Source organism: Sorex araneus, chromosome 3, assembly GCF_027595985.1.
Source record: "Sorex araneus isolate mSorAra2 chromosome 3, mSorAra2.pri, whole genome shotgun sequence".
In the NCBI taxonomy this organism is placed as follows: Eukaryota; Metazoa; Chordata; class Mammalia; order Eulipotyphla; family Soricidae; genus Sorex; species Sorex araneus.
In genome coordinates, this window is record NC_073304.1 from 141396221 (window position 1) to 141423601 (window position 27381).

Genomic DNA, 27381 nt, shown 5'->3' on the forward strand with positions numbered 1-27381 from the left:
ATTTTCCATGCCGATCCACTTATATGCAAAATTCATGAACTCCTTTTTTCTAACAGCTGCATAGTATTCCATTGTATAGATGTACCAAAGTTTCCTCAACCAGTCATCCGTTCTAGGGCATTCGGGTTTTTTCCAGATTCTGGCTATTGTAAACAGTGCTGCGATGAACATATAAGTGCAGATGTCGTTTCGACTATACTTTTTTGCCTCTCTGGGATATATTCCCAGTAGTGGTATTGCTGGGTCAAATGGGAATTCAATATCTAATTTTTTGAGAAGTGTCCATATTGTTTTCCAAAAGGGCTAAACCAGTTGGCATTCCCACCAGCAGTGTAGAAGGGTCCCTTTCTCCCCACATCCTCTCCAACAGCGGTTGCTTTTGTTCTTTTGGATGTGTGCTAGTCTCTGTGGTGTGAGGTGGTATCTCGTGGTTGTTTTGATCTGCATCTCTCTGATGATTAGTGATGTAGAGCACTTTTTCATGTGCCTTTTGGCCATTCGTATTTCTTCCTTGGTAAAGTTTCTGTCCATTTCTTGGCCCCATTTTTTGATGGGGTTGGATGTTTTCTTCTTGTAGAGTTCAACCAGTGCTTTATATACCATTGATATCAACCCCTTATCTGATGGGTATTGTGTAAATATCCTTTCCCATTCTGTGGATAGTCTTTGTATTCTGGTCACTGTATCTTTTGCGGTGCAGAAGCTTTTTAGTTTAATGTAGTCCCATTTGTTGATCTCTGTTTTTACTAGATTGCTTAGTTCCATGTCACCTTTGAAGATACCTTTATCTTCAATATAGTGGATGGTTTTGCCGACCTTGTCTTCAATGTACCTTATGGTTTGTGGTCTAACGTTGAGGTCTTTAATCCATTTTGATATGACTTTTGTGCATGGTGTCAGGTCAAGGTCTAAGCCCATTTTTTTTTTGCATGTGGTTGTCCAGTTGTGCCAGCACCATTTGTTAAAGAGACTTTCCTTGCTCCACTTCACATCTCTTGCTCCCTTATCAAAGATTAGATGATCATATATTTGGGACTGTGTGTAGGGATATTCCACCCTGTTCCATTGGTCTATGGCTCTGCCTTTGTTCCAGTACCATGCTGTTTTAATTGTTACTGCTTTGTAGTAAAGTTTGAGGTGGGGGGGGTGATTCCTCCCATCGTCTTTTTCCCAAGAATTGTTTTAGCTATCCTTTGATGTTTGTTGTTCCGTATGAATTTTAGGATTGCTTGATCCATTTCTTTGAAGAATGTCATGGGTATCCTTATAGGGATCGCGTTGAATCTGTATAATGCTTTGGGGAGTATTGCCATTTTGACAACATTGATTCTCCCTATCCATGAGCAGGGTATATGTTTCCATTTCCTCATGTCCTCTTTTATTTCATGGAGTAGCGTTTTATAGTTTTCTTTGTAGAGGTCTTTTACTTCCTTGGTTAAGCTGATTCTGAGGTACTTGATTTTCTGGGGCACGATTGTGAATGGGATTGCTTTTTTCATGTCCCTTTCCTCTGCCTCATTGTTTGCGTATAGGAAGGCCATGGATTTTTGGGTATTGATTTTGTAGCTTGCAACTTTACTGTATAAGTCTATTGTTTCTAAGAATTTCTTAGTAGAGGCTTTAGTCTTCTCTAGATATAGTATCATATCGTCTGCAAATAGTGAGAGTTTGATTTCTTCCTTTCCTATCTGGTTGCCCTTAATCTCTTTTTCTTGTCTAATAGCTATTGCAAGTACTTCCAGTACTGTATTGAAGAGGAGTGGTGAGAGTGGGCATCCTTGTCTTGTGCCTGATCTTAGAGGAAAGGCCCTTAGTTTTTCCCCGTTGAGGATAATGCTTGCTGTAGGCTTGTGGTAGATGGCTTCAATGGTTGGGGCTCATTTTAAAGATCCTCAACATCCTACTGCAGACTGTTCTCCCTTAGCAGCCTCAGCTTGCAAGAAAGGTTTACTTTCTACCTGTTATGATGCACTTTAATCCAGTTCAACAGAACATGAGACATGTTGCAATAATCATTGCCTACAGAATATTAGATATATCTTGCATTACTATAGGTTTCTTGAATAATCTGGTATGTTAGCAAACTTTATGATTCCTTCTTACATATTGTCTGTCTTGAAGAATAATGAAAATACATTTCCACTAAGGTGCTTTGCTGCCTGCTCATATTCTGTTTTAAAAATAGCTGATGGGGAAACAGGATACAGAAATTCCTATTATTGGATTGACAGTATCTTCTGAAAGAATGTTAGGTCTATTTTTTTGAAATACCCAAGTCTTCCCATATGCACAGTCACTCCTCTCAGTAGAGGTGGACTAGATAGGAGCATGCCTGGAAGGTGGGAGGAGGAGGATAATAGTTTTGTCCTAATTAGAGGAAGTCATGTAATGGTAATGGTTTTACATTTAGGCCTTTTGTTCTCATGCCCACAGAAGATATTCTGCTGTGACTAATTTGATGAATTGCCCTTAATCACCTAAGGTATCTACTGATTTTTAAACCCCCAGGTGTGTTTGGGGTATATATGGTTTCAAGGAATAGAATTCCACAGGTTGACTAACTCTGACTCAGAACTCTACTCTTTAGTTTTTGTTTCCAGTAAAGCAACAACTAAATTCAACTTAAAGAAAACATTTATTGTTTGCTATTTGTTAATATACTGATATCATGGAACCTGAAGTTTTACATACCTAAGGAAGAAAGACTCATAAAAACATTTATGAACAAAGAATGGAATGAGGAAATAATAGAGGAATTTATCAGATGTTCTAGAGACTTTCGGGAGGTAGCCAGTAATTCCAAGTAGGGAGATAGTTTTAGAAAATATGAAACTCAAGTCCCATCAACTTTTTTTTTTTTTTGCTTTTTGGGTCACACCCAGTGGTGTTCAGGGGTTACTCATGACTCTCAGAAATCACTCCTGGCAGTGCTCAGGGGACCATGTGGGATGCTGGGAATCGAACCCAGGTCGGCCACATGCAAGGCAAACGCCCTACCGTTGTTCTATTGCTCCCGCCCGAGTCCCATCAACTTTAAAGTATGAGCGAAGCAGGTGTTAACACAGCTTTTTTCAAAAAAGTGCTCCCAAAAAGCTGTTTAGGCTATCCTGATCAATTCTACTTGTTATATTGAGGAAGGTATATTTTTTTTTAAAAAAAATAAGATTTCTTTTATTACTGTTGTACATTGTAGAAAAAATAAAATGTAAAAATAAAAATGTTTAACTATCTCACGCTGATTCAGTAAAATTTTTTTTAATTAAAAAAATAAAAAATAAATGTTTACTATGACCCATACCTCAAAATAGAATGACTTGATTGTATTATGGACTCTGTAATGTCTTCATCTTGGCATGTGTCTTTCCACTGTTTCTCCATATTTTTAAATCCCAGCACATGCATAATTTCTCACTGACTGATAGGGAAGTTTGTTTTGTTAGGGGGAGGGGCTTTTGTTTGGGTTTGGTTTGGTTTTGGTTCTGTTGTATTTTATTTGTTTGGTTTTGGTTTTGGTGGTGTTCAGTGATGTGCTTAGGGATTATTCCTGTGCTTAGGACCCTATGTGGTTCGGGGGGGGATAGAACCAGGGTCCAACTCATGCAAGCAAACACCCTACTCCCTGTACTATATCTTGGATACACAAGGAGATTTTGGTCATCATGAAAGGCACAGAGTGTCCTGAAGATCGATTTAATTTATTGGCAAGTAGCAACTTTCAATTTAGTGACTAGCTTTCCTATAAGACAGTGAGAAATAATGACACTAGTGACTCACTCCCACATTAGATAAACTTTACTCTTTATAGACTTAGCTTTGTACTGTATTGGTAGTTGATTCTATTACAGAGATCTGCTGAGTTGGAAAGAAATTGTGATTTAGTCCAACTCTGAAAGAACATCAGAGCCCAATACCGTTTAGACCGAGAATTGCAAATCCGAGAAATATCTCTTTCCGTGAAATGCCGTGACTGACCCTGCTCAGAGGTCAGCAGCCAGTCCGAGCCTTAGCCAGGCCAGCTCCTTCTCCTGTTTTCTGCTACAGGGGTAACCGGGACAACAGGTTCTTTGTTCTGTTGCTTTGTTTTACAGGAACAAATGGACACTCCAGCCAGGATTGGCTGAGAATTTGCCCTTTCATCTCTAGCTGGAGAGTCAATGAGAGGAAGTTTATGAGCAAAATATGTCACCAAATTGTTTCACCTTGTGCTCCTCCCCAGAGCAGACCCATGCCATCTTCTCATCTCTGTTTTGTTCTCTTTTTGTCTTCAGAGGAAATAGTTTAAAAGTTACTGAACTCTACAGGTTTTTCACAAAAAATCTTCTGGGACATACCTTGAGAAAGTTTGTCACCTCTCACAGAGAGAGGATACAGGGGTTAATGTGCTTGCCTTGTATGCGGCCAACCCAGGTTCTATCTGAGCATCACAGGGTATCACCCAACTATCCCTGCAAAAGAAAAAGAAAGAAAGGAAGGAAAAGATGGAAGAAGAGAGGGAAGGAGGGAGCAAGGGATGGAGGGAGGAAAGAAAAGGGAAGGAAGGGAGGAAGGAAGGAAGAAGGGAAGGAGGAAGGAAAGAGAATAAAAAAGAAAAAGTTTGTGAGCAAACTGAATCCTCCACCTTCAGAAAACAGCAGCACTTGGTCACATAGGAATAAAGACCGTGACCCCCAAATATGCTCTTTTTTTTGTTGTTTTTTCAGGCTTAAGAGGATATTAATGGCCTTGAGAACTTAAACTAGCTACTTGCACAGGGGCCAGAGAGATAGTACAGCAATTAAGGCCCTGGCCTTGCATGCTGAAGACCCTGGTTCAGTCTCAGCACTGCCAGGAACGGTCCCTGAATACTTCCAGCTGTGACTCCAAATGCTGCCTGTCCTGAGTTTTTAAACTATCGACTTGCCCAGTGAAAGTAAACTATAAGTCAGAACTGGGTCCGGCTTTATCCATTTCTAGCATTTTGACCTCAAGTTAAGAGATAAACAGATGGCCTTCTAGTATCCTTTGAAACTCGCGTAAATATACAGTGGTCCTCATATGAATAGCTGATTTCCAAATCTCAAGACTACAGAATTTTTAGCTGACTTGTTAGTTTCTCTCTTACGAAAGGAGAAATTAGTCAGGAGTCTGCATGTAATTAGAATGACGACCAGAGAGATAGTACAATGGGTGAGGTACTTCCCTCACACGTGGTCAACCTGGGTTCAAACCCTGGCATTTCATATGGTCCCCTGAGCACCACCCAAAATGATTCCTGAGTTCAGGGCCAGGAGTAAGAGCTGAGCATCACTGGATGTGGCCGGACAAATCAGGTTTGATCCTTGGCATCCCGTATGGTCCTCTGAGCTCCACCAGGAGTGATTCCTGAGTGCAGAGTCAAGAGTAACCCCTGAGCATTGCTGGGTATGGCCAAAACAAACAAACAAAAAGAATGAATATGAATCTTCCTTCCCCAACTTCATTTCATGAAGTAGAGTTTTCATGCAGCTTCACAAATTCAAAAACACTTGGTTTTTTATTGAAAATGTTAGAAAGTTATTGGACATGCACTGCTAGGTTTTTGAAATTTCTTTAGTTTTTTTAAAAACTTTTTTCCACTTTCTCTATATACATATACATATATATGTATGTATATGTGTATATGTATGTTTAACACAAATTGGAATTAATTTTGTTTCAGAAATTTTTGTCAGCTAGATTTGGATCTCTCCTGTCTGAACTGTGGCTTTCTCTGTCTCTACATAGGAGGCCTCTCTATTAACATTTTTTTCCAGAAACCACTGATTTTATCCCTTCTCTTCCCCAATTTCTAACAAGCCCTTAATTCGTGTCCTGCTAAGACTGACATCTTGGCCACCGCTTAGCATTGGGGCTGTACTCCTTTCCTGTTGCTTGGGGGCCACTCCCGGAAGTGCTTGGGTGACCATGTATTGCTCGGGATTGACCCAGGTCCCTGAACATAACTGGCTCTCTGGGTCATCTCTCCAGTTGCTGTTGTGCCAAGGGCCATACACAATCAGGATTCAAACTCTGAGCTGCTGCATATAGAACACACACTCTGGCCCTTTGAGCTTTCTCCTCAACCTGGTCCAAATACTTAGAGATGCCTGCAGTGGTCTCTCGCACTGGAGGCTGTGTCCTTGGGCAGTGCCATGTGCCAGCCTGCGCCATTCTTACTATCACAGCTGGTTGTGGCAATATCATGTGAAAAAGCTTTGTTAGGCTTTGGCATAGTTGAGGACTCTATATGATCAGAATAAGGAAGGGCGGACCCCAGAGAAGCAGAATATTTGGATATTTCAGCACAGAAATATCAAGAGAAGCAGTTCAGAGTCTTTTTGTCTGTCTGAAAATTGAGAATGGCAAGCCTTAGAATCAAGTTGGTACCAGAATCTGATGGTAGACACATAACATACCAGCTTCAGGGGCCTGCCAGGAGCCATCCCCAAAAGTTTCCATTAAATTCTGACAAAACATAGCTCCTTATTTTATTTATAGAAGAGCTTTTGTGTTACCTAAAATGGAAACATTGCTTTCCTTACGAAGATCTGAAAATCAGGAGACAATAAAGGAGACATCCTAGAAACTCTATTTAAAAGAATATTGATTCACAAGCCAGAATCTGGAAAAAACCCAAGTGCCCTAGAACAGATGACTGGTTGAAGAAACTTTGGTACATCTATACAATGGAATACTATGCAGCTCTTAGAAAAAAGGAGGTCATGAATTTTGCATATAAGTGGATCGGCATGGAAAGTATCATGCTGAGTGAAATGAGTCAGGAAGAGAGAGACAGACATAGAAAGATTGCACTCATCTGTGGAATATAGAGTAACAGAATAGGAGACTAACACCCAAGAATAGAAGAATAGTAGAAATAAGTACCAGGAGGTTGACCCCATGGTTTGGAGGCTGACCTCACATTCTGGGGAGAGGGCAACTCAGAGAAGGGATCACCAAGTATAATGCGGTCAGAGGCCATGCGGGGGAAGGGTGATGCGGGCTGAATGTAGACTAGAGACTGAACACAGTGGCCACTCAACACCTCTATTGCGAACCACAGCACCTAATTAGAGAGAGAGAACAAAGGGGAATACCCTGCCACAGTGGCAGGGTGGGGTGGGGGCAGGGTGGGGTGGGGGGAGATGGGATTGGGGAGGGTAGGAGGGATGCTGGGTTTACTGGTGGTGGAGAATGGGCACTGGTGAAGGGATGGGTTCTCAAACTTTGTATGAGGGAAACATGAGCACAAAAATGTATAAATCTGTAACTGTACCCTCACGGTGATTCACTAATTAAAAATAAATAAAATAAATAAATAAAATTAAAATAAATAAAATTAAAATAAATAGGGGCTGGAGAGATAGCACAGCGGGTAGGGCGTTTGCCTTGCACGCAGCCGACCCGGGTTCAAATCCCAGCATCCCATATGGTCCCCTGAGCACCGCCAGGGGTAATTCCTGAGTGCAGAGCCAGGAGTAACCCCTGTGCATCGCCAGGTGTGACCCAAAAAGCAAAAAAAAAAAAAAAAAAATTAAAATAAATAAAATAAAAAATAAAAAGAATATTGATTCACAGTTCTCTAGACGGTCCAGGATCTGATAATCAGTTTTTTTCCGATTTTGTTGTAGTAACAGTTTCCTTTTATCAACAATAATCATTTGACAGTGAGCTGAAGCTGAAGGGCTTCAAGTAAAGACAGGGTCAAAGCCTCATAGTTGTGAAGAGGCAGCTGCAGTTGTGATTAGAGTCTGATTGCAAAGGCTCTTTCTCCAAAGCGCTGAAGATTCCCAGGGATCTAGAATCAGGATGCAATCTACTAAAACCATGACATTCCTTACTGGAAAATTTCATCTTGCTATCTGTGCTTCTACATATGCAGGAAATGAGATATATTTTAAATTCCAAGCAAGTGAATCCTATGTTAACTGTATGCTAAAGCCCCAGAAAGTGTGTTTATCTGGGGCTCCTGTTTGGATTTTTCCAAACCTCACTTTCCTGCCAATGTTCTTTTATTTTGTGCTCACGCAGCTGGTGCACATCTAGTTGCTTTTGCTGAAACCCTAGCTGTGCTATGGCCAGAGTGTTGAAATACGAAATTCTGTATTTGAACCTTAAATAGGCTGCATATCACCATTGTCCTGTGTTGCTGTTGTGGGCATAGAATCCAATTCTAGGTTATAATTCAGCATCAGAGGGCCAGAGAGATAGCTCAATAAATTGACCACTTGCTTTGTGTACAGGGGCCTTTGGTTTGATCTCTGACTCAGGGTATGAATTGTGGCACCCAAAGTAGATCCAAACACCAATCAAGTCCCAGCACTGATGGGTGCAGAAAAAAACCAAAACCAAAAACTACAGCATGACTTTTTGTTTGTTTGTTTGGTTTGAGTTTTGTTTTTGTTTTGGGGGCCACACATGACTTTGCTCAGTGGTCTTCTAAGCCCATCAGGAGTGATCCCTTAGTGCAGAGACAGGAGTAAACCCTGAGAACCACCAGATGTGGCAAAAAAAAAAAAAAAACTATGAAGGATAAGAAAAGCCCTGACTCTGCTTAGGGCTTAGTCCTGGCTCTTTGCTAGGTCAGTGTACAATAAGGGACACCATGTTTGCCATGTGCAAGGCAAGCACCCTACCCACAGTACTGTCTCTCCAGCTTCCCAGCATGGACTATACCCAAAACTGCTTGCCAGTCAATGCGGGTCTAGAATGGGTGCCCGGGAAGGAAATTCATGAGCAGTGAAGGAGAGAGCACTAAAAGCTTAGGCTTATTATTGTAGCAGAATTTGGACTGCTTCCTTTTCTTGCCCCAGGCCCTAAGATGGCCAATGGCCAGCGGTACTATTGTAAGTTACGGTGGTTTTTGCTACCTGTTTCCTAATAAACACAGAGACAAGAACCCTTTGTCTCCTGAGATGAACTGGCAGCCAAACTCTGTTCTGAGGCCTCATTGAGTAAAGGCCTCCCTCAGGGGTAAAGTATGGGGAACCCAGAAAGAAACACAGGTAAGAGACCCAGTGCCTGGTGCCCAGTGCTCCCTGGCCTTCTCCTCTTCATCACTAACTAGTATTAAACTTATTTGATTTTTTTTTCTTTATAGTCTTTGGCCATAGCTGGTGGTTCTCAGGGCCTACTCCTGTCTCTGCACTCAGGGATCATTCTGGTGGGCTCAGCGGACCACATGGAATGCTGGTGTTTGAACCTGCCTTGGCCACATGCAAGGGAAATGCCCAAACCACTGTTCTAAACCTATTTGATTTTTTTCCTATGAAATATCTTTTTATTATTCTCATTTGATTTGTTTTAATTTTAATTTTTTATTTAATTAAAGAGCTATGGTTTACAAAGTAATATTGATAGTTGAGTTTTAGGCATGTAGTGTCTCTACACTGATCCCACCACCAGTGTCAACTTACCTCCACCAGTGTTTCCTTATTCCCTCCCTGAACCCCAGCTTATCAGCCTGACATCTCATTACAAAATTCTAGTGGTTGCAGCTTAGATCTCATGTTTTCCGTGTTGTTGAGTCTTTGTTTTGGATATAAGGCTATACCTATCACCCATATCACTGTGTCATGAGTATAACTTGCCTGTTTGATTTCTAATAGGTCTGCCATTCATCTCTTACCCAGACCCTCTCACTCCTAGAGCAGGGGCTTGACCTAATACAGTCAAGGTATGAAGCCAGGCTAGTTAGAGAAATACTATAATACAGAGTAAGCCTAAGCAAGTGCTCCTGGAAAGGACCAGTGGGTCACAAGATTACTTGCAGCTGTAGAACATAGAAACATAGACAGGACTCAAGCTTGGGCCTACCAGGTAGGTAGGAGGTTGTTGTGGTAGTGGGAATTCAAGAAGAGCTTGACGAAATGCAAGGAGGGATTGTTTAGTAGTAGAGCCCTTTGGGGGGGTTCATTTATTTTTCTGTTTTTTATTTTTTTTATTGAGTCACAGATATACAGTTGTTCATGATTGGGTTTCAGTCATATAATGTTCCAACACCCATCCATTCACCAGTGTACATTTCCCACCACTAGTGTCCCCAGTTTCCTTCCTGCCCACCCCCCACTTGCTTCTATAGCAGGCACCTTTCTTCTCTCTCTCTCTCTCTCTCTCTCTCTCTCTCTCTCTTGCTCTCTCTTTCTCTTTCTCTCTGTCTCTCAGACTTTTTGTTCAGGATAATTTTCACCCTCTACCTCAAACAAAGGTTTTTCAGGGGCTGGAGCAATAGCACAGCAGGTAGGGCATTTGCCTTGCATGAGGCCAACCCGGGTGTAACACCTGTGCATGGCGGGTGTGACCCAAAAAGCAAAAAAAAATAAAAGGTTTTTCAAACAATGTAAAGAAAATATGCTGTCCAAATTGTTTCTGCCCAAAATTCATCTGCGATGCCACAGTTTTTTTCTTATTCACCAAATTCCATAATGATCATTAATCTATTTAATGATTTTCTCTTAATTATTTCTTCTTCTACATTTGTTTTTTACATTATTTTTAAAAGTAAATGTGACTGGGAGCTCCCACATACATATAAAAAGAAAATTTATAGGTGCTGGAGTGATAGTGTAATGGGTAGAGCATTTGCCTTGCATACAACTAACCTGGATTCAATCCCACCATCCCACATGGTCCCCCAAGCTCTGCCAGGAGTGATCCCTGAGTACAGAGCCACAGGTAAGCCCTGAGCACCACTGGTTGTGGCCCCCAAATAAGACAAAACTAATGTATTAAGACAAATTCTGTATGATTCCAGTTGTGTCAATGATCGAAATCACAGAGACACACTCTTTTCTCAGGGATAGGGAAAGAACAAAGGATCCAGAGAGGTGGTCCAGGGGTCAGCATTTGCCCTATATGTCGTCAACCCCAGTATAGTCCCCGGCACAGCATATGGTGCCCCAGCACCTTCAGGAGTGGCCCCTGGAGTTACTCCAGACAATACTCACCTGGTACCACATAGGCCAGCACTGCTGGGCATCAAACCTAGGGTCTCTGCGTGCCAGGAGTGCCTGCCAGACCTTGGAGCTAGTTTCCTGGCCCTCTTAGTACAGCTAAATGTTAACTGAAGTAGCTTTGTCCTTAGTAAATATCAAGCCTATTTCATCACATAAAAAGTGATATAAATTGCTTATTTGAAACATTAAACATATGAAGGTGTCTTTCTGGGGAAGGTGGAGGATGAGTCACATCTGGCTGTGCTCAGTGCTTACTCCTTACTCTGCGCTTAGGGGTCACTCCTGGTGGTGCTTGGAGAACCATGTGTGGTACTCAGAAACAAACCAATGTTGAGTTTAAGTTTAGATTTAACCCTGTACTATCTCTCCAGCTCCTTCAGATGCTCAGGCATAACTTCTGGTCATAACCAGCTGCCAGCATGAAGGCAAATGTCCTACCCACTCTACTACGACTCCATTCCACTTGAGGATTTGAAAATTTTGGTTGACAGATTGCACCCTAGATCAAATAAATCATATAATCTGGGATGTGATCATATTTTTTTCAGTTCCCCAAAATGTGCAATCAAGTTTACAACCATCGCTTGGTTCGGGGCTGAAGACTGTGTAAGAAATCGCCAGGGAGCTTTTGGACCTCAAAGGCTGGTTTCAGCCTCAGAGCAAATTCTGACCCCAAGGCTGCATTTTGAACAGGCTCTGACGTTCTTCAGAGCAGTTGCTTGAGACCTTAGAGCAAAATGTACAGGGCAAGGGATGTGATTCAGTGACAGAGCACTTGCCCTGCATATGTGAGGCTCTAGGTTTGATTCCTGGCACTGCCATCAAAACAAACAAACAGACACTCCCCCCAAAACAACGGAACCCAATCCAATCAGGTGGGGTGGGGGTGGAAAGTGGGTAAATGTCAATTGAAGAAAGATAGAAGCTAAAGAAATATTCCACAATGTATCCCTACACACAACCCCAAATATATGATCATCTAATCTTTGATAAGGGAGCAAGAAATGTGAAGTGGAGTATGGAAAGTCTCTTTAACAAATGGTGCTGGCACAACTGGACAATCACATGCGAAAGAATGAGCTTAGACCACGACCTGACACCATGCACAAAAGTCAGATCAAAATGGATTAAAGACCTCAACATTAGACCACAAACCATAAGGTATATTGAAGACAAGGTCGGCAAAACACTCCATGATATTGAAGCCAAAGGTATCTTCAAAGATGACACACAACTGATCAACCAAGTGGAAACAGAGATAAATGGGACTACATTAAACTAAGAAGCTTCTGCACCACAAAAGAGACAGTGACCAGAATACAAAGACAATCTACAGAATGGGAAAGGATATTCACCCAATATCCATCAGATAAAGGGTTGATATCAAGGGTATATATACCACTGGTTGAACTCTACAAGAAGAAAACATCCAACGCCATCAAAAATGGGGCCAAGAAATGAACAGAAACTTTTCCAAGGAAGAGATATGAATGGCCAAAAGGCACATGAAAAAGTGCTCTACATCACTAATCATCAGGGAGATGCAGATCAAAACAACCACTTCACACCACAGAGACTAGCACACATCCAAAAGAACAAAAGCAACCGTTGTTGGAGAGGATGTGGGGAGGAAGGGACCCTTCTATACTGCTGGTGGGAGTGCCGACTGGTTTAGCCCTTTTGGAAAACAATATGGACACTTCTCAAAAAATTAGAAATTGAGCTCCCATTTGATCCAGTAATACCACCGCTGGAAATATATCCCGGAGAAGCAAAAAAGTATAGTCAAAATGACATCTGCACTTATATGTTCATCACAGCACTATTTACAATAGCCAGAATCTGGAAAAAACCCGAGTGTCCTAGAACGATGACTGGTTAAAGAAACTTTGGTACATCTATATAGTGGAATACTATGCAGCTCTTAGAAAAAATGAAGTCATGAACTTTGCATATAAGTGGATCAATATGGAAAGTATCATGCTAAGTGAAATGAGTCAGAAAGAGAGAGACAGACATAGAAAGATTGCACTCATCTGTGGAATATAAAATAACAGAGTAGGGCACTAACACCCAAGAATAGTGAAATAAGTACCAGGAGGTTGGCTCCATGGATTGGAAGCTCTTCTCACATGCTGGGGGAAAAGGCAACTCAGATAGAGAAGGGAACACCAAGTAAAATGTGGTTGGAGACCACGCATGGGAAGGGACATGCATGCTGAAAGTAGACTAGATACTGAACACAATGGCTACTCAATACCCCTATTGCAAACCACAACACCCAATTGGAGAGAGAGAACAAAAGGCACAGAACAGAGGCAGGGTGGGGTGGGGAAACATGGGATTGGGGGGTGGGAAGGATACTGGGTTTATTGGTGGTAGAGAATGGGCACTGGTGGAGGGATGGGTTCTCGAACATTGTATGAGGGAAACACGAGCACGAAAATATGTAAATTTGTAACTGTAATCTCATGGTGATTCACTAGTTAAAAAATAAATTAACTAAAAAAAAAGAAATATTCTACCCTACCATCCTGGGTTGACGATACTTTACCAATATCCACCCCAACCGTGTCTAAAATGGTACACCTGACACATATGCACTGGAAGTTGGTACACGGACACCTCTTCCTTCCTTAGAAGGGCACAGCCTGTGAAGCCCCAGCTGTTTCAAGATACTAGAAGGCCTTTGTTCTGATCACTGACCTCAGTCTAAAATGTCAGGGCCCAGACAGGAAGATAGTGAATAAGACTCATGGCTCCTCTCTCAAAGAAGTAACCATAAATTAAAGCATGTCTCTGCAAATGACTAAACTAAAGCTTTTATTCAGCCAGCCATTTGAGGCTTGTAACCTATTATTATTGGACAAATTGGCTTTCATTAGGGGCAACAGCAGGGAAAAAAATGACGGAAATATTAGAGCTTTTAGTGCTGTCCCAGGTCCCCTTTAGTAGACAAGGCACCCAGAGCCCTGATGCTTGTGTTGGCTGACTGAAACTCTTAGCAGTCACCCTTCTTACTGACATGCCTAGAAGGTATACACTCCTCGGGGAGCAGCCCCACTGCTGAGCCCACACTCTGTCTGATGAGGGACAGCCTTTTGGCTTCAAGGGGGAGCAAGTCTAGGAAGCTTCCACACTGCAGAGCTCCCAGTGGGACCGGGAGGCTAGCACCATGGCTCTTCCTGGGTTCCCAGCTTTGTCCCATCCTTTATCCCTCACTGCTTGATATGTCACTCTCGAGAGCCTTTTTCAATTAATTTCTGCACAAGCTTCCTGCCCTAGCCTCTGTTTCTGGAGAACTCAGCCCAGGAACTTGATGACATGACTCGAAGCTAAGGGAAGACCTAAAACATACATTAGATGTGAAGGTGGGCAAAGATGAGCGGCTTTGAAAGAGAAGCCTCTGGGCATCACCCAGAAGAGTCTGACGATCACCTGATCTCCATGGGACAGCTGATGTATGAGACATGATCAGGTCAATTTTTATTTTGGGGTGGGTGAGGACCCAAAAATACGCTCAGGAAGCTGGGAGGCCACCCCGGCAACACTCAGCCAACTGAGCCACACGGTTTAACGTTTGGACCTGGTGAGGCAGTGCTGCTCAGGCACAGGGATTCTGGGGCCCTGGGAGCATCACCCACTGCTCAGGGGCAGAACCCAGGCCTGACACACGCAAAGACCAGCCCTCGGCGTTAGCTCATGGCCCCTCAGCAGGTCTTTTCCTGAATTTCATCTTTCACCTCAGTGGTAGGTAATAAAACCTCCATGTAGAATTGAGGCAACCAGGAATCATGAATTTTACTTACTTTCTTTCACTCAACAGGTGGAAGACTATTAGAAAATGACCATTCACAATCTTAAAATATCTCCCCTCGGATTACTTTCAACAGGAGGCCAGGTTCCCTGACAAAGTTGAAGTCTTTCAAACATTCCCTTAACAATGTGATCAGTGTTAAGATCTCTAACATCAGAGATCTGATACCAGTACCTCTGATATCATGATCTGAGAAGGTTAGAATCATACAGTTATTTCCTGTGCCTCAAATGTGTTTAAACAGAAAATGAAGCAGAAGGAAACAACCAGACAAGTCCAAACTCAGGAAATTTCTGTAAAACTACTGGTCTGAAGTCTTCAAATATGACAAAGTTATGAAATACTTTTCTAAAGGTTATGGGATTATTATAGATAAAAATACAATTAAGAGATGGAAACTACAGGATATAGAGTTGATAAAATAGGCATCAGAATTTAAAATAATATGAAGGACAATTAGGAATATTGGAATATGGATGTATATTAGATGCTATTAAACTTCCTGAATGTGATCATTTAGTTTTATTTATTTTTTATAAAACAATATTTTTTATTGAATCACTGTCAGATACGCTTACAAAGTTGCTCATGATTGGGTTACAGTTATATAATGTTCCAAGACCTGGCCCTTCACCAGTGTATATTTCCCACCACCAATACTTCCAGCTGAATGTGATCATTTTACTATAGTTATGCAGGAAAAGGTTCTTTTTCTTTGCTCTTTTTATTGTTGTCTCTGGGAGGGGCACAACTGGCCATGCTCAGGGGTCAATCTTGGAAGTGCTCAAGGGACTATACACAATGCCAGGGATTGCAATGGTTTTGGCTGATGCAAGGTAACTGTCATAACCCCTGTAACTAGATCTTCAGGCCTGAGAGTACCTTAGGGTGACTGTCTGCCCACTGGGTCAGTGTTTAATGCAAAGGCCCAAGAACTCATTGCTGGCCAGGCCCTGTGGTGCCAGAGATTGTCTGGGCTACACTAGCCATAATCAGTGTTTCTAGGGCCATACTGGAGGTGTTTGAGGGACCATATGATGCAAGGGCTATAAAAGGGGTAAGCCACATGCAAGGTATAAACATCTACTATCTCTCTGGTCCCTCTGACCATTTCTGGTCAGAAATGTTTTTTTTCTGACTATAAATTTACTTTTGTCAATGATTACGACTACTTACAAGTATCTAGGCCTGCTTTTACAGAGAGATGAAGCTTGGGTATGGATTCAGCGAAACCTAGAAGTGAAAATACTGAGCCAACAACTAAGTACTCCACAAATGCAAGGTGCCTTGGGGACAGAGAACAAATAATGTAAAACTCACACCATGTATTCTCCCCATTACGGTGTGATACTGCAGCTGACCAGTGTATATATATCCCCCTACTCTTGAGGAGTCGGAGGAGGGACTGGGGTTCTCTAGCTGCCTTCATCACACTTGAGTCTAAACTCTTCAGAATGCGGGATGAGGGGAGCCTTTCCATCTGGCTGCCTGCCCTTCATTCCTGGGGCCAGCCATTATTAGCCCAGAGAGCACAAGAATAAAAGCTTGCAGAAAATGCATTCTAATGTAGAGCTGCTGGGGAGACAGCAGGGTGAATTCTATTAACATGCACAGGATCACACTCATCTTGGAGAAACCAGTAATTTATAGAAGAATTTATAAATGGTGCCTCTTTTTGTCCTAAATTCCTGAGTATGGCATCATCTAAAGAATAAACCACTACTGACTGTTAATATGGGTGGTCATATATTGCCCAAAACACCACTTCCTGTCCAAGTTGTAGCTCTGAAAACACATTGGAAGTATATATACTTTGGTTTTCTTTGATTTTACAATATAGTCTTTTCCCAAACAAATGAGACAGACAATTAACAATGCATTGCATAAAATACATTAAAAAATATTGGTAAAGGTGGTTTATGCCTTTACCAGGAAAGGGGGAAAAACATACCGGCACAGTCCATCTGTCAATTAATTTCTAGTTATAGAAATTCAGCTAGGTTTCTGAATAGCAAAAATAAAGTTAAAATTTTCCTAGAACCAAGGCAAAATATGAATTGAGAGAGGTGGGGTGGTGGTGGGGGAGGTATACTGTGATTCTTTGTGGTGGAATATGTGCACTGGTGAAGGGATGGGTGTTCGAGCATTGTATAACTGAGACTTAAACCTGAAAGCTTCGTAACTTTCCACATGGTGATTCAATAAAAGAATAAATTAAAATATATGAAATGATTACTATCAACAGAGGTGGTAGAACTTTATCCAGTTAGTGGGTCTAAGCACGGGCACAGAGCTCTGGGCAGCAGTATGCTCAGTGTCAGAATAATAGGAATAAAACAAGTATATACCAAATTCAGAGACACTAAGTGCAGAACCTGGAGTAAGCCCTGAGCACTGTTGGGTGTGGCCCAAACAGACAAAAATGGGTCTTAAGGCTACTTTGACGGGTAGCCAGGGCTGAAAAAGGTTGCCCATCTTTGAAAGAAACATTAACTTCATCTTTATTTGGAAGAGTCTGTTCTTCCAGCTGCAAGGATTCCAGAGGCTGGGAAATGACATTTGCATAACAGAATGCTACACCTTCTGAGACACAGACTCTCCCCATCTGGAAACTTGAAGCAGAGTAAAAGGAAAATTCTGAAATATTATAGGGGGAAAAAACTGTCAGTATCAAATCAAAGTATGAGATTCTTTAGGTTTGTGTAAAGTCAAAGAGGGGCATGGAGGAGTTTCCGGTGGGTTCCATGCAGCTGCATCATGATCCCCGAGTCTGTGCATATGGCAAGGGGGCCTCAGACAGGCCTTTTCTTGGTCCAGCCCCTGGGGAATGGTGTGCTCCCATGGTAAGGGCACTCCTTCAGAAGGATGAACCCACTCTGAGCTATCATTCAGTTTCATCGTCCACTTTCCTCAGACTTGGGGAATTCAAGCCAATATTAAGGTTTAGACATTTTAGATCCTGTGAACCCCAACCTGAACATAAAAGGTTGATAGCTCCCCACAGCCCAGTGTTGGTAACCTGCTCATTGATATCTGGAGAAGTGTGGGTCCTGAACAAGGTGGAGGTGAAAAGATCCCAGAGCTTAAGCCAGGCTTGGCTGGGGAGTTCTACTCTCTTTCTTTTACCAGGGGCCTATCCTGGAGCAAACTGTTTGAGCAGCATCAGTCTTAAGAGCCTCCTAAACATGTTTTTCCCTTTGTGGAATGCCCTGCCACAGAGGCTGGGTGGGATGGAGGGGGACAGGGCGGGGGTGGTGGGAGGGATGCTGGGACCATTGATGGTGGAAAATGGGCACTGGTGAAGGGATGGGTACTCAATCATTGTATGACTGAAACGCAAGCACGAAAGTTTGTAAGTCTATAACTGTACCTCACGGTGATTCACTAATAAAATTTTTTTAAAAAAATAGAAACAAAAATTTTTTTTTCCTTTGCACATTGTTGACTTGATAACCAGATGTTGCATTCGCTTGGTGAATTGTGGTGCATGTGGGGGTCACACTCATGTGGTTTCAGTACTCACACACTTGGCCTTTAGTGCTCAAATAGGGTTGTATTCTTAAAGTTGTGGTACTTGCATACGTGCTTATTGGAATGGGACTTGGGCTCATTTAACTGCTCATGCACATTCTCGTTGGAACACTTACCAGGGGCCACACGCTTTAGTTGTGCTCACACATAGCTTGTGTGTGTTATGTGCTGAAGAGTGCATGGTGCCAGGGTCCCACCTAGCACCAGTGAATAGCACTAAGCATCAAACACCTCAGGTCTGCAGTGCAGGCGTTGTGAGCCACAGAGCCATTGGCCACTCTTTCTTCTTACTGGTACACTTGTACCTCCCTTCAGGCGATTGCGGAAAAGGAGAATGTTTGCAAAGGGCTTGGCTGTGACTAGACACACCAAAGACAAGATCTCCTGTTGGAGACATACCAAGTCAGACATCTTGAATTTCTAGCTCTGCCATCTCAGGATTATGTATAATCCTGGACAGCTTCATGACTTATTATTTTTCTTTTTTTCTGTTGAATCACAGTGAGATAAAGCATTACAAAATTGTTCATGATCGCATTTCAGTCATACTATGTTCCAACACCCATCCTCCACCAGTGTAATTTCCCAGTACCAGTGTTTGGGTTTCCCTCCCACCCCTTCAAGCAATCCCCCCACCCCAGTCTGCCTCTATGGCAGACACCTCTCACTCTCTCTCACATTCTCTCTCTCTTTCTCATTTTAGGCATTATAGTTTGTGATACAGATGCTGAAAGGTTATGATGTATATGGCTTTATCTGCTTTCAACACTTAATTCTTGTCCAGAGTGATCATTGCCAACTAGTGGCCCATTTTCTCTGGCATTGAATATTAGTGTCATATTGGGTTTTATGTATCACTTGTATCACTTGTCGTTCCATTGATCTTCGATTTGCTCAAGTGGGTGCCAGTAACGTCACCATTTGTCCCTGTCGAGTGCTAAATATATATATATCACACTTATTTGTTGCTAAATATATATATATCACACAAATAAGTACAGTCATTCTATATCTGTCCCTCTTGTTCTGACTCATTTCACTCAGCATGATACTCTCTAAGTCTATCCATTTATAGGTAAATTTCATAACCTTAGTTTTCCTAACAGCTGTGTAGTATTCTACTGTGTAAATATACCCTAGTTTCTTTATCCATATGTCTGTTTCCATATGTCTGTTCTCGGGCATTCAGGCTGTTTCCAGCTTCTGATTATTGTGAATAGTGCTGCAATGAACATAGAAGTGCAGGTGGTGTGTCTTTGGACGTTCAGGGAATATTCCCAGAAGTGGTATTGCTGGGTCATATGGAAGCTCAATTTCTAGTTTTTTGAGGAATGTCCATATTGTTTTCCAAAAAGGCTGGACCAGTCAGCATTCCTGCCAACAATGAATGAGGATCTTTTTCTCCCCATATCCACACAAGCATTGGTTGTTCTTGTTCATTTATATGTGTGCCAGTCTCTAGCATGAGATGATATCTCATTGTTGTTTTGATATGCATCCTCCTAATGATTAGTGATGTAGAGCATTTTTTCATGTGCATTTTGGCCATTTGAATTTCTTCTTTGAGGAAGTTTCGGTTCATTTCTTCTCTCTGTTTTTTGATGGGATTGGGTGTTTTTTCTTGTAAAGTTGTACCAGTGCCTTGTATATTTTTTTATATCAACCCCTTCTCAGATGGGTACTGGGTAAATAATTTTTCCAATTCCATGGGCTGTCTTTCTATTTTGGTCACTATTTCTTTTGAAGTGTAGAAGCATCTTAATTTAAGATAACCCCGTTTGTTAATCTTTGCTTCCACTTACTTGGCCAGTGGTGTTTCATCTGAAGATGCCTTCAGCTTCAGTGTTGTGAAGGGTTTTGCCTATGTTTTCTTCCATGTAGCTTATGGATTCAAGTCTGACGTTGAGGTCTTTAATCCATTTTGATCTAACTTTTGTGTGTAGTATTAGGTAGAAGTCAGAGTTCATTTTTTTCACATGAAGCTGTCCAGTTTTTCCAGCATCACTTGTTAAAGAGGCTTTCCTTGCTCCATTTTGTATTTCTTGCTCCCTTATCAAAGATTAGGTGATTGTATATTTTAGGGTCAGTGCCAGGATATTCAGCTCTTCCATTGGTCTGCAGTTCTGTCTTTATTCCAATACCAGGCTGTTTTAATTACTACCGCTTTGTAGTAGAGTTTGAAGTTGAGGAAGGCAATGCCTGTCATCTTCTTTTTTCAAAGAATTGCTTTAGCTATTCGTGAGGGGTTATTGTTCCACATAAATTTCAGGAGTGTTTTATCAATTTCTTTGAAAATGCATTGGTATCCTTATAGGGACCGCATTGAAACCTGCATAGTGCTTTGAGGAGTATTGCCATTTTGACCATGTTAGTCCTCCCAATCCATGAGCAGGGAGTGTGCTTTCATTTCCTTGTATCCTCTCTTATTTCTTGAATTAACGTTTTATAGTTTTCCTTGCACAGGTCCCTTACCTCCTTAGTTAAGGTGATTCCAAGGTACTTGATTTTCTATGGCATAATTATGAACAGTATTGTTTCTTTAGCATTGCTTTCTTCTCATTCATTATTTGCATATTGGAAAGCAATGAACTTTTGGATATTGATTTTATAACCTGCCACTCTACTATACAAATCTATTGTTTCTAGAAACTTTTTGGTAGAGACTTTAGGGTTATCTGAGTATGGTATCATGTCAGCTGCAAGTAATGAGAGCTTGACTTCTTCCTTTCCTATCTGGATGCCCGTAGTATCTTTTTCTTCCTCAATTGTTATGGTGAGTATATTGAATAGAAGTGTTGAGAATGGGCAACCTTTTCTTGTTCCCAATCTTAGAGGGAAGGCTTTTAGTTTTTACCCATTGAGAATAATGCTTGCTGTGAGTTTGTGGTAGATGGCTTTGACTATATTGAAGAAAGTTCCTTCAAATATCATTTTGTTGATAGTTTTCATCATAAACTGGTGCTGGATCTTGGTCAAATGCTTTTTCTGCATCTATTGATATGATAATATGACTTTTATCTTCTTTAATTGATATGGTTTATTCTGTTGATTGACTTCTGAGTGTTAAACCATATTTGCATCCCTGGGATGAATCTTTACTTCGTCATGGTGTATGATCTTTTTTTTAAAATTAATTTATTTTTTAATTAGTGAATCACCGTGAGACTACAGTTACAGATTTACATATTTTCGTGCTCTTGTTTCCCTCATACAAAGTTTGAGAACCCATCCCTTCACCAGTGCCCATTCTCCACCACAAATAAACCCAGCATCCCTCCCACCCTCCCCATCTCCCCCCACCCCACCCAGCCACTGTGGCAGGGTATTCCCTTTTGTTCTCTCTCTCTAATTAGGTGTTGTGGTTTGCAATAAAGGTGTTGAGTGTCCATTGTGTTCAGTCTCTAGTCTACATTCAGCACATATCACCCTTCCCCCGCGTGGCCTCCAACCACATTTTACTTGGTGTTCCCTTCTCTATCTGAGTTGCTCTCTCCCCAGCATGTGAGGCCAGCTTCCAAGCCATGGAGTCAACCTCCTGGTACTTATTTCTACTATTCTTAGGTGTTAGTCTCCTACTCTGTTATTCTATATTCCACAGATAAGTGCAGTATTTCTATGTCTGTCTCTCTCTTTCTGACTCATTTCACTTAGCATGACACTTTCCATGCTGATCCACTTATATGCAAAGTTCATTACTTCATTTTTTTCTAATAGCTGCATAGTATTCCATTGTATAGATGTACCAAAGTTTCTTCAACCAGTCATCTGTTCTAGGGCACTTGGGTTTTTTCCAGATTCTGGCTATTGTAAGTAGTGCCGCGATGAACATATAAGTGCAGATGTCATTTCGACTATACTTTTTTTGCTTCTCTGGGATATATTCTCAGCGGTGGTATTGCTGGATCAAATGGGAGCTCAATTTCTAATTTTTTGAGAATCGCCATATTGTTTTCCAAAAGGCCTGAATCAATTGGCATTCCCACCAGCAGTGTAGAAGGGTCCCTTTCTCCCCACATCCTCTCCAACAGTGGTTGCTTTTGTTCTTTTGGATGTGTGCCAGTCTCTGTGGTGTGCGGTGGTATCTCATGGTTGTTTTGATCTGCATCTCCCTGATGATTAGTTATGTAGAGCACTTTTTCATGTGCCTTTTGGCCATTCATATCTCATCCTTGGGAAAGTTTCTGTTCATTTCTTCAGTCCATTTTTGATGGGGTTGGATGTTTTCTTCTTGTAGAGTTCAACCAGTGCTTTATATACCCTTGATATCAACGCCTTATCAGATGGGTATTGAGTAAATATCCTTTCCCATTCTGTAGATTGTCTTTGTATTCTGGTCACTGTCTCTTTTGCGGTGCAGAAGCTTTTTAGTTTAATGTAGTCCTATTTGTTAACCTCTGTTTCCACTTGGTTGGCCAGTTGCATGGATTGGCAACAGGTCCTCTTTAAAGTTTTAAAAGAATTCACTAGTGAATCTATCTGGGCCTGGGCTTTTGCGTTTGGGAAAACTTTTGATTACCATTTCAATTTTCTCGATGATAATAGGTCTGTTCAGGTACTCCAAATCTTCTTGGTTCAGCCTTGGGAGATTATAAGAATCCAGGAATTTGTCTAGTTCTTCAAGGTTCTCTTGTTTTGTGTCATAAAGATTTTCAAAGTAATCTCTGATGATCCTATGGATTTCTGCAGTTTCTGTTGTAATGCCCCCCTTTTCATTTCTGATTCAGATTTTTCAGGTTCTCTCTCTCTCTGTTTCTTTGTGAGTCTAGCTAGTTGTTTATTGATCTTGTTTATTTTCTCAAAGAACCAACTCTTGATTTTGTTTATTTTTTGGATTGTTTTCTGTGATTCCAGCTCATTGGTTTCTGCTCTAAGTTTTGTTATTTCCTTTCTCCTGCCTTGTTCAGGCTCCTTTTGTTTGTCATTTCCAAGATTTTAACCTGTGAAGTTAAGTTATTGATATAGGCCCTTTCTTCTTTACTGATGAACGCTTGCAGAGCTATAAATTTTCCTCTTAACACTGCTTTTACTGTCTCCTACAAGTTCTGGTAGCTCATGTCCTCATTCTCATTTGTTTTCAGGATTCTTTCAATTTCTTCTTTGATTTCCTCTCTAACCCACTCGTTGTTCAGTAGTGAGCTGTTTAATTTCCAGCTATTTGATTTGATTTTCCATTTCTCTGTGTGATTCATTTCTATTTTCAGTGCATTGTAGTCTGAAAGAATAGTTGATATAATTTCTATCCTTTTAATTTTATGGATGTATGTTTTGTGTCCCAGCATGTGATCTATCATAGAATGTACAACTTCATGACTTCTTGTGCCTCAATTTTCTGATTGATAAAACAGGAACTAAATTCTCAATAACTAGACTAGTATTGGCTCCAAAGGCAACAACTAAAAGTCAATATGAGTTCTTCTGTGCTCTATTTACACATCACAATTCAGTTTTTTTTATTTTTAGTTTTTATTATAGCGTAGATAACCAGGTTACAGTAGTGTTAATTTCAAAGCTTTTGATAAAGTTGCTGAACGTCCCTACCACCAAAATGTCTAAGAACCCACCACCACTGTTTATAAGTCACTTCAGTCTTCTTCTCCCATCCCCCTAGCTGCTTCATCATCTCATTTTGTAACCAGAACCTAAAGGTTTGTCATTTACTAGATATTGTCCATTCCCTTATTTTATTCTGTATGTACTACAGATGAGTGAGGATATCTAGTATTTGTCCTTTTCCCTCTTACATATTTTGATTAACATCATGTCCTACATTTTGTCCAAATTGCAGCAAACTGCAAGTTTTATTTTTTTCCCTTAGAGCTGCATAGTATACCATGTGTACATATGCCATAACTTCTTTATCTATTCATCTGTTCTTGGGCATTTGGGTCATTTCCATATCCTGGCTACTGTTCTAAGCACTGCAGTGAACATAAATGTGCATTATCTTTTTGAGTTAATGTTTTTGTGTTCTTGGGGAAGCTGCCAAGGACAATCCAAAACTTCTAGTGTACAATCCACTGAGGCTCAGTATATTCACCTGTCACATGGCCATTGCCACAACTTGCAGAACATTTTCACTATTTCAAAAAAAATCTATGCTCATTAGCAATCACTACCATCCTGCCCCCTCCCTAGTTCAGTCAGCAACCAATATCTCTGTTTGTCTAGCCTACATAGTTCATATATTACACTAAAGAAGGAGCCATACAATGTTAATCCTCTGATGTCTGTCTTCTTTTTGTAAGCTTGAAGTCTCAGGGTTTATAAATGTTGCAGCCTGTCAGTAGTTTATTTATAAAAAGGAAAAATGACTATGACTAAATAAAGTTCCATTGTATGGATATTCCACATTTTGTTTTCCCATAAATGAGAGACTGGAAATTTATGCTGTTTTCACTTTGAGATGAATAATCTCAAAATAATTATATAATACATAATATATAAACTGTAACACCATCATCCATGGTCAGAAATGATCATATTACTAAAAAAATGCCTTGATGTGTGACAAGAAATTAGAACCAATTCAGTTTGATTATACAATGACTATGCAGGTGCCTGGGTTTGTATAGAAAGCTGGGTGAGAAATAAAAAGTTGGGTCTCTTGAGTAGTATTGAATACTCTGGCTAACAGACATGATTTTGAGAAAAATTTAACCTGATGTCTGGTCTCAGGAAAATTTCAGTCTGATGAAAGATGTGGTGAGAATCACAGATGATGGATAAGCTATGAGATTATGTGGACATCTCTTCTGAGATTAGAGGGGGCGGTTTCCTTCATGGGGAAGGTATGCCTGTCTTTTGACCCTGTCAACACTCTGTCTCTTAGCATGGTGAGACACAAGGACGATGGCTGTTCTGAGGAAAAGGATGTGAAGACCTGTCCTCGGGATTCTGGCTATGACAGCCTCTCAAACAGGCTCAGCATTTTGGACCGGCTTCTTCACACCCACCCCATCTGGCTACAGCTGAGTCTGAGTGAGGAGGAGGCAGCAGAAGTTCTAAAGTCCCAGCCTCCTGGGGTAAGACTCAGAAACACAGAGAACCAGACTGAGTCAGGCAGGCTGATTCTTCTGTTGAGAAATTTGGAATTCCAGGAAGTTCTCCCCAGCTGATAGAGAGCATGGATCCCAGTCTGTACTGGGATTACAATGAGGTAAGACTCTGGAAACCATGGAAGCAGGTCCCAGGAACAAAGCCCTTCATTATTTGTCCTTCATCACCTGTCCATTTGCCATGGGGGAGGGGAAAGTGTCCTGGACTCAAGATAATACAGCATCTGGGTAATGAGGAAGGGCCAATGGCCAGAGGCCTTGACTGGACTTCTTAATACCAGAATTGGGAGTGACCCTAATTTTGGGGTCTTTGGTTGCCCCTACTGTATTATGTTTCAGTCTGAGCCTTAGAAACTCTCCAGGGCCCAGCACCTAAGCTGGCCCATCCTTCAAAAGATGTAGCGATAGAATTCTCAGCTCTAACTAGTGGCATCTTCTTTTTCTTGAGCTTTTTCAGTGACTTGTGCAGGGTTCAAAATCCTCATGAATTTCTTCATCTGTTGCCTACACAAACCAATCTGATCTTCATCAAGACCATTCCACAACTTTATACAAGTTCCTCAAATTTGTTTAATTCAATTTTTTAGCATACCTTATGTTATCCTCTATGGTAGCCACACACACCCCAGGAAACTGAGTAAGTTATTAGAGAAAAATAAAACTTTTAATTGGGTTTCTTGATTGCACTAGCCACAAGTCAGCTGGGGAGTTACCATACTGAATGGCACATAATTAGAACATTCTCATCATCACAAAAAGTTTTTTAGACAACCTTTGAGTATTATCTCTACTTCAGAAACAAAAAGTAGAGGCAGGGGATGTAGGCAAAAGTAGAATACTTGCCTGGATTTCAGCCCAGGCACAGCAAAAAAGAAAAACAAAACAGGATAAATACAGGCTGTATAATACAGTAGTGAAGTTCTTGCCTTGTATGACCTTGCCACAGATTAAATCTCCAGCACCACATAGGGTCTCCTGAGACCCACCAGGAGTGAACCCTAAGGACAGAGCCAGAAGAAATCCCTGAGCACAGTTGGGAATGGCCCAACACCACCCTCCTCAAAAAAAAGAAAGGACAAATAAAATTACTCATGGATAAAATTCTACTTGAAACAACATCCAACAAGGGATTAAAAACTAAGAAATGGATGGAGGAACAAAGAAAAAATTCCATCAGTAGCCCACAGATTAATTTTGTAACAATTGGGCCCCCAAACAAACATTTCTTATCAACCAGAGCTTATCTGTTATCATTTTTTGACTTATGAGTGAGTCTTTGTTTCTCATATGACAAACAGACTGGACCAGGACCTCTGTTGAAACATGTGCGGGGTGACTCAGAGCAATGTTTGATCATCCCTGGAGAATTCCATGGCCAGCCTGCTGAGTTGTCGCCTCTGGTTTTTGTCTCTATGATGAGAACCTTTTCCTGTGAGACCCTACTTTTTTGCGGGTTGTTTGTCTCCTTCTGCATATCTGCAGAGAATTCTGAAGTAGAACTTTGTTATGTGTCTGAACAGTTCTCTCCTTTTCTGGCTTCACTCCTGCCATCCTGAATGTAACTTCCTGCTGAGACATCCTGGAGAATCAGTCAGGAGTGATGTTTTCCCTACCTAACTGATCTCTGGACAGGATCTGCCTGACGCGATGGGCAGTCTAAGGGCAGTGTGACGCCAGAAGCAACATGGATCTGGGGTGCTCGCAGAAAAGTGACAGGATCAGGGAGAAGGAAAGCAGTGGACTGAATGTGTATGAGAAGAGGAAGTTGGAAAGACGGTCTCTGGTAGCATGAGTCCTCTTTCGGCTTGGTGAATGACACAGTCTTTACACAACTGCCAGTCTCTGCCACTGAAGTGCAGACACAACCTTAAACAAAATATAAATATGAGACTGCAGCTGTGTTCAATAAAACTTTATTTTGTTTTTGTATTGGGGCCACAAACAATGGTGTTCAGGTGTTCCTCCTGGTTCTGCACTCAGGAATCACTCCTGGCAGGCACGGGATGTCAGGAATGGAACCCAGGTG

At 41.3% G+C, this 27381-nt stretch overlaps 1 protein-coding gene across 8 annotated transcripts in view; it reads left to right on the forward strand.

The window, feature by feature from the left end:
* The window catches only part of RIN2 (Ras and Rab interactor 2), a 299434-nt gene that overhangs the window by 226621 nt on the left and 45432 nt on the right, over positions 1–27381 (forward strand). For all 8 annotated transcript variants that reach the window (XM_055131456.1, XM_055131458.1, XM_055131462.1 and 5 more), the window contains one exon: positions 25130–25322. In XM_055131456.1, the coding sequence (XP_054987431.1) occupies positions 25130–25322 (193 nt within the window). The remainder of the gene's footprint in view (positions 1–25129; positions 25323–27381) is intronic.